The 14452-nt window shown below is 27.8% G+C and overlaps 1 protein-coding gene across 1 annotated transcript in view; it reads right to left on the reverse strand.

The window, feature by feature from the left end:
- Window positions 1–14452, reverse strand: part of LOC119609531 — a 31816-nt gene that overhangs the window by 5209 nt on the left and 12155 nt on the right. The window contains exons 3-5 of the mRNA XM_037964359.1: window positions 11712–12271; window positions 11351–11645; window positions 11130–11282 (exon numbers count right to left, since the gene is read on the reverse strand). Coding sequence (XP_037820287.1) covers window positions 11130–11282; window positions 11351–11645; window positions 11712–12271 — 1008 coding nt within the window. The remainder of the gene's footprint in view (window positions 1–11129; window positions 11283–11350; window positions 11646–11711; window positions 12272–14452) is intronic.

Below are 14452 nucleotides of genomic sequence, written 5' to 3' on the forward strand. Positions count from 1 at the left end.
AAATGGTCTTGGGAGACTTCATGTCTCAACAGATTCATGACTTCAAACACACAACAAAGGCTAAAAATCATTATTGTACGAATAAAAACCCTGAAAAATTGGAATAACCTGCTCAGAGCACCGCCCTAAATCCAATAGATTAATTTTGGATTCATTTTGAAAATAATCATATGCGGGAAAACAAGAGGAAGGGAAGGCGTTTGGGAATAATGATAAAAAAAAATACCATAATGGTTTAAGTAGATCCAAATATTCAAAACAGAACCAAAATAGATACAAAATTTTGATATACAATAAATTTAAATAATAATATATAAAATTTACACTTTATTTTGTCCGACAAAAAAGTGAATTTACTTTAATTTTTGACGTTATACAGAAAAGTTTTAAGAACAATAATTTTGTTTTATTGTTATTTTTGTAGCATTGTATATTAAATAAACGAATTTAAAAAAATTTTCTATATTCAATTATCATTTAACAGATTTTTCGCTGATAGAATATAGTATTAGTACTTTTGCACTTTATTTTGTCCGATAGTGTACACACAGACAGAAAGACGGACATGGCTAAATCGACTCCGCTATCTATAAGGATCCAGAATATATATACTTTATAGGGTCGGAAAATTATATTATAGAAATTACAAACGGAAAATTATATATACCCTTCTCACGAAGGTGAAGGGTATAATAAAATATGGACAGTTTTATATATTCATATAAAAGATTAATATATTTAAGGAGAAACAAAGATAAATATATTTATATGAAACAATTTAATATGATTAGATAGTTGTATATTCTGTTCACGAGTACTGTTTTCCTCCTATTATTCAAATCACACCAAATAATTTCGAAATTGAAACTGAAAACTATCTTATTTTATAAAATTTATGTTTACTAATTTAAATTATGTATTATTTTTTTTATTTTGTGATATAAATACATCAGACCTGGGCGATTTCCATTAATTTTGCATTAACATTAAATTAAAAAAAATAATTTAATGTAAAAAATATTGCATTAACATTAAATTTGTAAAATTTAATGCTTTAAATTTCCATTAACATTAAATATTTTTGAATTTAATGCATTAATTTTACATTAACATTAAATATTTTTGAAATTAATGCATTAATTTTGCATTAACATTAAATATATCTGAATTTAGTGCATTAATTTTACATAAACATTAAATAAGCAATAAAATTAATGCATTAATATTCCATTAACATTAATATATATAAAAATTGATAAACGTAAATAAAAATACAGCACAAAAGACCTCGATCTAACTAAATACAACTAAAATTAAATAGGTTAAAGTCCTTTCTAATAACTCCTATATTCCATTCAAACTTGTGTGTTTTAAATATGATATTTATATAAGATTCCACAGACAAAATAAACTAAAAAAGGAATATCTGGGAAGTGATACTATTCTTCTAATAAGTATTATCGTGTATAGGACTTATTCGAAAGGACTTTAACAAAATAAACTAAAAAAGGAATATCTGGGAAGTGATACTATTCTTCTAATATGTATTATCGAGTATAGGACTTATTAGAAAGGACTTTAACACATTCAATTTTACTTGAATTTAGTTAGACCGAGGTCTTTAGCGCTGTATTCTTATTTTTATAAATTATTTTATACATTAATGTTAATGGAAAAGTAATGCATTAATTTTATTATTTATTATTTAATGTTAATGAAAAATTAATGCATTAAATTCAAAAATATTTAATGTTAATACAAAATTAATGCATTAATTTCACAAATATTTAATGTTAATGTAAAATTAATGCATTAAATTTAAAAATATTTAATGTTAATGCAAATTTAATGCATTAAATGTACCCATGTTAATGTTAATGCAATAAACTTTCATTAACATTAATTTTTTTTAATGTAGAAAAAAATGTTAATGCATTAACACATTTAATGCATTTATCCCAGGTCTGAAATACATATGTACATTAGGGTGTCCCCAAAATGGAAGTTTAGTTCATTCTAAGATACCATTTCTGAAAACTTTTGTCCTGACGTCAATATTTGGTGAGCTGGATCAAAGGATAAAAAGGCCCTTTTTTTAAGGTTTTTATGATTTTTTTTCACATTTCTGACAAATAAACTATACGAAAACTTAGTATCATATGAGAGACGATTTCAATGACATAACACAAATTTGTATACAACGCCAAAAATATTACAAATGTCGTAATTTTTCGGAAAAATTTTAAGTTTTTTTTGAAATTATTACATTATAAACCTCATACAATTTCACTGAAATGGTTTTTTCAGCATACGCGTAATTTCATTAGCTTTACATTGGTATATAACACTTTATGGTTTCATTCTATTATCAATCAAATTTTTCAGTTTAACTGAAATATTAACACAATTTATCCCAAACATCTACTTATTTGTTATGCTTGCTTTGTAAATAACGGATTCTATCCCAGCAAAAAATATTTGATGTCATACTTTACAAACCACATCTTAAAATGTGATTTCATATTTTTCACTTTTATAAACCAAATATTTCCTTACAAATGAAACCCCAGTTAAAAGTGAGGAAAGAGATGTGGAAAAGTCATTACAAATAACATATTTGAAGTACATCATGATTTGGTGAAAGAGTAGTGAAATTTACATAAGCGTGTCATTAAGAGAATGTGTTTTATTTTTGACATCCAAATATCGGATTTTTACTGCTTCTAAAAATAAGATCAGATGTAGTTCAAAGCTGCCAAAAATGAACAACATCCCTCCAATGACACGCTAATGTAAAATTCATAGGTTTTACACCCGAATTTGAAGCACTTGGGGTTACTAGTTGTGATGAAAATTCTACATCTTTTTCCACACTTTTTTTGCTGGGATGTTATTGTCTACATTATTTCGCAATTTTTTGATAGCGTACATAGGCTTTCGATAAATTTAAATAAAATTTGATCTAGATTGAATTTTGAAAAACGGAAAAAACCGTTTCGGTAGATTTTATTGAGGATTATTGTGTATTGTTGAGAAGAGAATGTAAATTATATAATATCAATAATTTACTCCTGCATTTGTATATTACTACTTATATTAATTGTTCTAAGTAGTTTTTGTATTTTAAATTATTTTTATAAATAATTTATTTTCTTCAGTCAATAAATTTATCACAATAGGTTATGGGCCTTTCGTCGCGTGTAAAAAAAATATTTAAAAAATTGAAAAGAAAATTTGTGTTATAAACAGAGACAGAAAATAATTATTATCCATAAAATTTTTGCTTAAAAAAATCAGTATGAAAGAATTGAATGTACCAAAATATTTCCCAGACCTTTTTTAATCGATTTCATCAATAAACATTTTTTCTTGATTTTTATAATAAAAATTAAAAATAAAAATTATATTTGATTTTTATTCTATTTGTTTCAATAAAAAATTATTTGTGTGCTTTGTAATAATACTCACTCAGTCATTTTTATTTATTCAAACAAAAAATAAAAATCAATCAATGATTTTTATTTTTCAAAACAAAGAATAAAAATCACCTAAAGAATTTTAATTTTCCAATTTTCGAATATAATTTCTGCACAGTTTCAGCAAATTTGGTCGATGATATCAGTGGTAAAGAAATTTTACCAATTTTCTATTAATCTGTGTTTAAACCCGATCATTCTTAATGTGTTTTAAACGTAAATATCGCATAATGAGTTTTATAATTTATTTCAAAAAATAAAAATCATTGCCTGATTTTTATTTAGGCATTATGGTTTAAAAATTATTTGTTTTTTATTTAAAAAAGTTCTCAGTAATTTTTACGGAAAATATAAAAAAAATACAAATAAAAAGCAATTTGTATTTTCTGAAAAATGAAATACAAATCAAATAAAATTTTTAAATTGATTTTTTTTAATAAAAATAATAACAATTACTGTCTCTGGTTATAAATCAAATTTTTTCATATGAATAAAAAAATATATACATTTTTTTTAATATAAATATTTTGGTTGAAAACAACGACTTTCGAAAAATGTCAAACCTCCCTGGATCATTTGCATTGGACAAATTAAAAGGTAGGGAGAACTTTGATGTCTGGAAAAGACAAGCAAGAGCGTGTTTGGTCATTAACAACTGTTGGGGCGTTGTTCAGAATGGCGTAATAGGTGATGGATATTCAATTACATATAAATGAAAGAGCATTAGCAGAAATTACGCTAATGATTGATCCTTGTAATTATGGTCATATTATAATACCCTACACCTATTACAAAATTAAAATGTGATTTAGTTTTCATAATAAAGCATTTAAGTTGAATTGTACCTTGTCTCAGATGTACTTAAGCCATTTATTGTTGAATAAAATTGTAGATATTTAAGTCAAATTTTGAAAGGGGCTTTGTATAGGGGCTATGGTCAAATGAGACCCTATAATTATAAAATTCGTGAGAATCATAAAAGCTAGTATAGAACTTGGTTTTGCAGCTTTATGTCGAGATACGAGTATATTAAACATAATTATGAACTTAACAGCCTTATTCGGCGGGTTCAGTTGTATAGGGGCTAGGTGAAATAATGGACCGATGTTAACCATTTTCAATAGGCTTCGTCTCCGGTAACATAGAAGATCATGTGCCAAATTTTATTGAATTATCTTCAAAATTGCGACCTGTAGTTTGATTAAAAGGTTTACAAGCCCTATTCGGAGGTTCAGTTGTATGGGAGCTAGGTGAAATAATAGACCGATCTTAACTATTTTCAATAGGCTTCGTCCCTGTGGCAATAAAAGGTCATGTACCAAATTTAATTGAATTATCTTCAAAATTGCGACCTGTAGTTCGATTACAAGGTTTACATGGACGGACGGACAGACGGACGGACTCAGAAAATGATTCTAAACCGATTGGTATACTTTAAGGTGGGTATAGGGCCAAGCCAATATTATTGTGCGTTACAAACATCAGCACAAACCCAATATACCCTCCCCACTAAAGTGGTGTAAGGTATAATGAAGAATTTCAATTGTGCAAGAATACGTAAATGAATTAGTGATTATTGCATTAAAAGTGAACAATGTAGGCCTTAATGTAGATGACGAATTAACTGCATCTTTGATGTTAGCCGGTTTACCTGAAGATTACAAACTATTAGTAATGGCAATTGAAAATTCGAAAGAGAAGTTAACGGTCGATATGGTGAAAAATCTCTTATTGCAAGACGCCAAATAGGATGGGAAAGCAGATAATGAAAATGCTTTATATTCAAAAGGAAAACGCAAGAAACCAATACAATGTTATAATTGTAAAGATTCTGGACACATGTCAAGAAACTGTCAAACCGAGAAGAAAAATGGTAATGGTAAAAATAATAGCGACGATAAATTTAAGAACAGTACTCAAAATTTATCTACATTAATGGCATTGACAAGCAAATGTGTAAAGATACATAAACATTTTAAGAATAAACCTGTAAAGACGGAGGTAATTATATCCACTGGATTATCGACAGTGGAGCAAGCAAACACATGATTAATAACAGTAATTATATGTACAATAAGAAATCGATTCAAAACAAAAAGTGGTAATTGCTAATAATAGTGAGTTGTAAGTTAATTGTGTTGGTGACGTCGATGTAACTATATTTGGTCAAAATTTGAATAAAAAGATGTTGAATACTTTCCAAATCTGTGTTCAAATTTATTATCTGTGAAGCAAATGACAAAAGATGGCAAGAATGTAATATTCAAGGAAAAAACGTTAGATGAAAATGGAAACTTAATTGCAAAAGCCAAAATGTTCAACGAACTTTACCAAATTAAAACTAAAATATATATACAAAAAGAGAAATCGTTCTATGCTACAAATAACACTTGTAATTTAAAACGTTGGAATGGAAAAATGAACCATAATTATGATGTTAGCCTTGGAAATGGTGGTATTTCTCCAATATTTTTAGAACGTCTGAAATCGATAAAAATACAAATTCTGTATCTGAAGGTAATATATTCCCAATAGAAGATGCAAGTGAAAGTACTAATCGTTAATCTGATGACAGCATATATGATGATTCAGTAGACTGGTAATCGCCTACAACAGTACCAAGCAAAGTCGTTTATAATGACTGGATACCAAATATGCATCAAGAACCGGTTGCGGCAAAAGTACGCAGATCAGAACGTTTAAAAAGTAAAAAAAATTAAGTATAATTTAAATGACCTTTCCAAAAGTAAATCTTTATGACGACAAAGATGTTAAACTACCGCCAATTACTAAAGTTCAAGCATAAGGATATTAAAGCCAAAGATATAAAAAAGTTGGATTTGAGAAAAAAGATGATAGCATGTATTTTCTGAAGCTGCCAAACACAAAAATTTTAATTTATTTGGCCTTAATTAAATTATATTTTTTTAGGTTTGTTATGAAATGTAATATTTTTTCTATGATAAGAATGCATTAGAAAATTTGGATATTATTAGTAAATTTTTCATTCAGGGAGAGTGTTGTGAAGAGAATGTAAGTTATATAATATCCATAATTTACTCCAGCATTTGTATATTACTACTTATATTAATTGTTCTAAGTAGTTTTTGTATTTTAGATTATCTTTATACCCTTCACTTTCGTGAGAAGGGTATATATAAGTTTGTCATTCCGTTTGTAATTTCTATAATATAATTTTCCAACCCCATAAAGTATATACAGTTAATCACAAAAATAAGTATACAGAAATACTGACGATTGGTTTTATTCATATTATTTTTTCAAAAAACAAGAAAGTAACACATTTATTTATTAAAAACAATTATGATAATTATTATTCACTACTTTTTTTCTTCATATTTTGGTTCTTTGAGTTCTCATTTAAGCTAAAGTTAAAAAGGTGCAAAATTTACGTCACAAAAGTAAGTATACAGATCATTTCAGTATATATTTGGTTTAATGATATTAACAAAATTTATGAAAATTTTACTTGTAATAATATAATTACTTTTTAATAAAATATTTTTTACGCAATAACTTGGAAAAAATCTACTTTTAGTTCCGAAATCTTGAAATTTGGGCCGATTGGCTCCGGAATTAATTAGTAGAACAGTTTTTTTTTCTCATTTCTACGATTTTTTTCCACTTTAGACCCCGGATTGTGGATCTGGTGGTCATTGAACCCTCCAAATGATGCATTGGAAATAGAATTTTTAACTTTTGAAAAGAGTTGTTATTTCGAAATTAATGTTATATGCATGGATTTGGCCATTTTGAACACAGTACGTTCTTAAAAACCCGAAATTTAACTCCGATTTCTTAAGACTTACAACATAAACTTTAAAATTTGGATAATTCTATATATTTTCTTTAATTTAAACAGGTTTTCCAAATACTCCGATTTCCAAAGCATACAATAATGCTACCAATCATATCTTGATATACTCGATACAATAACCATGTTTTATGGATCGGACATTTTATTTGTTCTAGCAACAAATTAAGATGTATCCGTGTTCAAAATTGTTCAATTCGTATTCATACCACCAATTGAGCCTGATTTAATATAAAAATCTTACTATTTTGGACAATAATCAATTTCAGAACCGATATGTAGTGTAAGTTATTGACATGGTCACCATTTGACGATTATTGGTAGTATTTAGGAGTGTATAATGGATGATTGGAACCAAAAAACTTGTTTTAATTAATGGATACTAGTGCAAGTATTATTAATATCGCATTTTAAGATATAAATTTTAGGAAATCGCCGTTAAATATCGAATATGAACGCTATACTATGTTAAAAACGGCAATGTTGCGCAATGGATTGTAATTATTGTAAAGAAACAATTAATTTAAAAGTTAAAATATCGTCTTCCAATGCATCATAATGAACACACGAGGGATATTATTGAATACCCGATCCAAAACTCCGGGGATTTAATGTTCTTAAATAGGCAAAAATGCTCCTATAAATAATATTCAGATCAATTACCAAAAATTTCAATTTTTCGGAACAAAAAGTGAATTTTTTTCCATGTTATAGTGTACAGAATATTTTATTATAAAATAATTACATTCAAACAGGTAAAATTGTCATGAGTTTTGTTAATATCATTAAGCCAAATACATATTGAAATTATCTGTATACTTACTTTTGTGACGTAAATTTTGTACCTATTTAACTACACCTTAAATGAGAACTCAAGTAACCAAAATAACCCGGAAAAAAGTAGTGAATAATAATTATCATAATTGTTTTTAATAAATAAATATGTTACTTTTTTGATTTTTAAAAAAATAATATCCTTTTTTAAATAAAACCAATTGTCAGTATTTCTGTATACTTATTTTTGAGATTAACTGTATATTCTGGATCCTTATAGGTAGCGGAGTTGATTAAGCTATGTCCGTCTGTCTGTCTGTATGTCCGTCTGTGTGTTTGTTGAAATCAGTTTTTAGAGGACCCCAGATATCGGCGAGATCCAAATCTTCAATAGTTCTGTTAGACATGCTTTCGAGAAGATCGCTATTTAAAATCAGTAAAATCGGTCCATAAATACCGGAGATATGAGCAAAAATCCGAGACAACCTCTGAAAATTTCATAAAAAAAAACTATTTTTTCATGCTTTGATATAAACAACAACAACACTGCTTATTCATTAAGTATTCGTTTCATATGTTTGGATGGCTGTGTATTTCATTGCCTTGTGTATATTGTTTTTGTTTCTTGGTGCATTCAGTTTCGTATGTTTGGATGTCTGTTGGTTTCATTGCGTTGAGTATTTTATTTTTGCTTTTTTTATGAGTTTTTCGTTTCGTATGTTTCATTGCCTTGTGTATATTGTTTTTGTTTTTTTGGTGTTTTCAGTTTCGTATGTTTGGATGACTGTTAGTTTCATTGCGTTGTGTATTTTGTTTTTGTTTTTTTGTGTATTTCGTTTCGTATGTTTGGATATCTGTTGGTTTTACTGCCTTGTGTATTTTGTTTTTTTGTGTGTTTATTTCGTTTGGCGTTGTTGTTGTTCGTTTTGCTATTGCCATAATAATGATATAAACGGGAAAATGAAATAAATTAAAATTTTATAGAATTGAATTTTTTTAAATACACTGTGGTGAAGGGTATGTAAGATTCGGCACAGCCGAATATAGCACTCTTACTTGTTATAAATAATTTATTTTCTTCAGTCTGTTCAATAAATTTATCACAATATGTATTCATTTCAACGAATTATATTAAATTCCTCAATATTAAAAATCTGAAAATTTTACGAAAAAAAAATTTCGATTACTTTTACTGTTATACAAAAAATCTGATATGCCATTGAAAGCGCCTCTCAAGGACCTTTCTTATGATACCAAAATTTTATATTTTTCCTTTGGAAGAAATATGAATAAAATCATAATACCTCAAAAAAGGACCTTTTTGTCCTTTGATCCAGCTCGTCAAATATTGACCCCAGCACAAAAATTTTCAGAAACGCTATCTTATAATCAATTATACTTTAATTTTAGTTGGGAACATCGACATCTTATTTTTCTTCCACACAAACGGGGCCACCCTAATGTACATATATTCTTGAAGGTTGAAAAGGAATCCTCACTAAGGATATATAGGAGGTGGGAAAAAAATTCAATGTGTATAATTACTATATCTTTATAATTGATACGATAAAAAATTTAGTTTTTTTTTTTGCTTTTTTAGATTATTTGAAAAAGGACATTTTTGAGGTAGGCGTATCCTTGGTCTGTATTGGAAATTTGGAGGATGTATTAAACATATCAAAACAAATGTCTGTACAAAATTTCATTATATGAGTTTTTTTCTCCTAGATATGGCAATACATATCTAATTTTAGGATATATGGGAAGGACACGAATCCTTGAAGATTTATTGACCAAATTTACATTTTTTTATATTTCGTCAATTAAAACATGTGTGCCAAATTTCGTTATTCCACGATAACTCCTTCTATTTTTGGCCACTCGTTATATGATATCACAACAGTGTGCGGCGCTTAATCATTTTCAGCTATCAATATAACAGTGGGATAATTTATTATTATACCCTTCACCTTCGTGAGATTGTTATATATAAGTTTGTTATTCCGTTTGTAATTTTCACAATATAAATTTCTGACCCTATAAAGTATATATATTCCGGATCCTTAGATAGCGGAGTCGATTAAGCCATGTCCGTCTGTCTGTTGAAATCAATTTTCTGAAGACCCCAGATATATTCGGGATCCAAATCCTCAATAATTCTGTCAGAAGTCGGAAAAATTTTAGATTTTTCAAATTTTTATAGAGAATTATTTCTTGTAATTAATTGAAATTATAACATTAATTTTCATATAATTTCACCGAAATGTTTTTTTTTCTGTTTGTCGACATTCGATATGCTTTGTATTTTATTTAAATATTTTTACATCATTGTATGTACAATTTCATTAGCTTTACATTGGTATATAAAACTTTATGGTTTCATTTTATTATTAATGAAATTTTACAGTTTAACTAAAATATTAACACAATTTATCCATGTACTAGTTTGTTACAATTGCTTTGTTAATTAATAACGGTTTGTATGTTATTGTTTACATTATTTTGCACTGTTTTGGTAGCGTACATAGGCGTATATAAATTCAAATAAACATCGATCTAGATTTAATTTTTAAAAACGTAGATTTTATTGAGGATTATTATGTATTAATTTCAACGAATTATATTTTATTCATCTGTGTTAAGTAAAAAATCTGAAAATTTTCCGAAAAATTAGAAAATTTCGATTACTTTTGCTGTTACACAAAAAATTCTGATATGGAATTTAAAGCGTCTCTCAAGGACCTATCTAATGATACCAATATTTCATATATTTCATTTGGAAGAAATATAAAAAAATCATAAAAATCATCTCACCAAATATTGTCGCCAGGACAAAAACTCTGAGGAACGGTATCTTAGAATCAAATAAATTTTAATTTTAGTTGGAAACTTTGACACCTTATTTTTCCTCCATACATACAAATATGATACTTTGGATGGAAATACATAGAATTAACTTTTTTTATTTAAAAGGCATGCAAAAAGTGTAGCAAGTGACTTGTGTAGCATATACATACATAGATAAAATTTAGATGTGTACAAACCATTGTGTTTACAAAATCAATATCATGACTTGATGATAACTTTTTAGCACGACCAATTGGAGTAATAGAAATTTCTTCTACCGAATTTGGCAAAGGATAGTACTCATGCTGATGCTCTTTGGAGAAATATTGTGGACGTGATGATGTTTTCTCCTGTAATAACATAATATATTACTATATTATTTAATTCAAATATATTTATATTTATTGCTGACACGTACAAATAATGGAATACTGAAGTTATGATGTTGTGCGTTGGATTCACTTGACTTGATTCGCTTACCAACTCGCGGTAACAACTCTGGATTTTTTTGTCTAAAATCTGCAATTAAACTTTTAACGTCTCTGAATTCTCCTTGTCGGCCCCTATTAGAAAGTGAACATCCACCATCTAAGTGGTTATAAAACTCTGAATTCTTACTTGCTACTCCCAAACTCTGAGTATCGCCATTAATGATAACAGATGGATTTTCTGATGAGTCAGTACCATGTAACATATTTCGAGAAACTAAAAGACTGAAAATATTGCATATTCCGTAAATATAAAATATTTTAAATATAAATATGACAACAATTCATTACCTATGTAGCCGACTTGTATTATTTTTTTCTCGTTCCAAATCTTCAGCATTCATATTAGCCCTATTCTCTATAAGTTTTTGAATTGTTATAGATGAATTATTTGCTTCTGATGAATTAGCTTTTTTTTCTGATAAATATAATTCAAGTTCCTTCAATTCCAACAATGTATTTTGACCTTGTTTTTTTGTATAACTTTCTTTTAATTGAAGAGTGTGCCTCTTTTGGCTCAATCGAGAATAAATTTCTTCTTTAACCATTTTTAAGTGCAGCAAGCGGTTCCATTCCAGTTCCTTTGTGTGAAGAATTTCATTTAAAGTATCAATTTCATTTGACAAAGATTTCATTTTCTCTTCAGCCGCATTTAAAGTGGTATTTGCAATGGTATCAATGTGATTTGTAGCTATTTTGTCAAATTTCGGAAACATTTCATTTATACTCTTGTAGAATTGTGGTGATTTAGCTCTAAATTTTTTTTCGTCGTTCTTTATTTCAGTTTCATTGCTTTCATTTAATGTTGATGGGCTTGATGATCTTGCTCTTTTTTCAGGAACTTCTTTTATCTAAATATCAAAAATGTATAAAATATAGTACAATGGAGTGTCATACATATTTTGTTTGTGAAAAGTAAAATAAGTGTATTTTAGTCAAATTATCATCATTTATTGTCGGTCTTTGCGGACCATATGGACCTACACCAGTGTGTATGTTAAAAATTAGGATGTTAAAATAGGAAGTTTGTAAATATGTGTTTTTGTCTCGGTAGCGCTAGTAGCGCCGCGACTTTCAATATCAATAATTTTATAACGTTTTTGAAAAGATAAGAAAAAAGGAAAGAAAACAAGTTAGAGTGCTATATTCGGCTGAGCCGAATCTTAAATACCGTCCACCAGCTACTTTTATATTAATTATTTTTTGCTTGATCAAATATTTGTAGAAATAAGTTTTCTCTTGTCTTAAATAGAAAAACACCAAGATTTAAACAGCTTAAATCTGTTACAATTGCAAGATTTATTGAACATTTACTGTGAGCGTCAAAAGAAACTGTACACCAGTGGCATTTATGTTTAAACTTTTATTTTATTATTTTTTTTATAATGTAACTTAAAATTTTTTTAGTTTTTATTTATTATATGTCCTTCTTAAACTTTTTATTAAAAAACAAAAACAAAACTTTAACAACAACAAAAAATATATAACAAAAACAAATAAATCTTCAAATTCCACGCGTCAAAAGAAACTGTACAACTATTTTGTACAACAAATAATAAGCAATTTTACAGTAAAAACCATCCGTTATTTTTTTTTTTATTTTCTTTCATATGACAATTTAAGCAATATTAACTAATTATTAAAGATATTAATAGATTTGGTTTTGTCACAAGCAGTTCAAACAAGGAAACTTTTGTATTTTTTAAAAATGGGCAAACAAACTTCTTTGGATGTTCGTGAACTTGTGTTAAAATTTTACAAAGAAGGCAAAACTTTACGAGAGATTGGTGTAATAATTGGACGAAGTCACAACACTGTAAAAAATATAATTGATAAGTACCAAAAATTTTCAAATTTAGAAAATCGCCCTAAGATATGATTTAGCGATATTTAATAATTTGTGTGAAAGATTTAAGGAAATTCAAATTTTGTATCAATAGCTTTATTTGAGTAATGTGCGTTTAAGAGATTTTCTTAAGAGAACCTTGTATGGGAGCTATGACCAATTATGTACCGATCGGAAAAAATTTTCACAGTAACATTTCTGTATATAAGAACAATACTTGTACCAAATTTTATATGGATATCTTAATTTAGTAATGAGTTATGCGCGTTTAAGTGATTTTGAATTCTATTGACATAGAATTTTAATTTGTAAAATTTTGTGAAGATGTCAACATTCTGACGGAAGTTATTAACAATAAACTCATTTTCCGGGAATATGTCCTTTTTATGGGAGGTATAAGAAATTGTGGACGGATTACGGCAGTTTTTAACAGGAATAAAGCTCTCGTGTAAGATCAAACGTACAATGATTTTCATGAATTTATATTGCATAGTTTTCGTGAAAATTACATCAGAATGTGTAAAAAATGCATATTTTTTCGGAGTTGCTTTAAATTTTGATTCATAACTTTTCCCGATGTGAACCGATTTTGCTCATTTTCAATACCAAACTGCCTAGGACAATAGGGAATATTCTGGCCAAATTTCAATAATTTATTTCACTTCGTTTTTACGTGAGCGTGTTTTACACAGACAGACAGACGGACGGACGGACATAGCTAAATCGACTCAGAATTTCATAAGGACCAAGAATATATATACTTTGTTGGGTCTCAGATTAATATTTTTTTATTACACACGGAATGACAAAGTTATATATACCCTCTATCACCACTCATGGCGGTGGAGGGTATAAAAAGAACAAAAAGAGGAAAATTAAAGAAATATAATGTAATTACGAAGGAAAATAAGAAAACGGCCCTATGTTAAACAATTCCTTGTGTATGTTACCCTGCCCCTTCATGAACAGCACGTCATAAACAATATCGAACCTGTCCAGACCTATTCCTTTGTAACCAACACACGCTTGTCATAGTAGGGTTGTCCTTTTTATTTGATTCCAAATTCACTACTTCTGAAGTCATTCTCAAAAAGTAATTTTTATGTTATTTTTTGAAAGTTATTTGGTAGTGAAATTGCAATTCTTTCGGAAGTAATTCGATTTTTTTGATGAAAAATTACTTACA

This window comes from Lucilia sericata, unplaced genomic scaffold (assembly GCF_015586225.1).
Source record: "Lucilia sericata isolate MDLA Ls3-8-SP2 unplaced genomic scaffold, ASM1558622v1 Contig000024F_arrow, whole genome shotgun sequence".
NCBI classification, from domain to species: Eukaryota; Metazoa; Arthropoda; class Insecta; order Diptera; family Calliphoridae; genus Lucilia; species Lucilia sericata.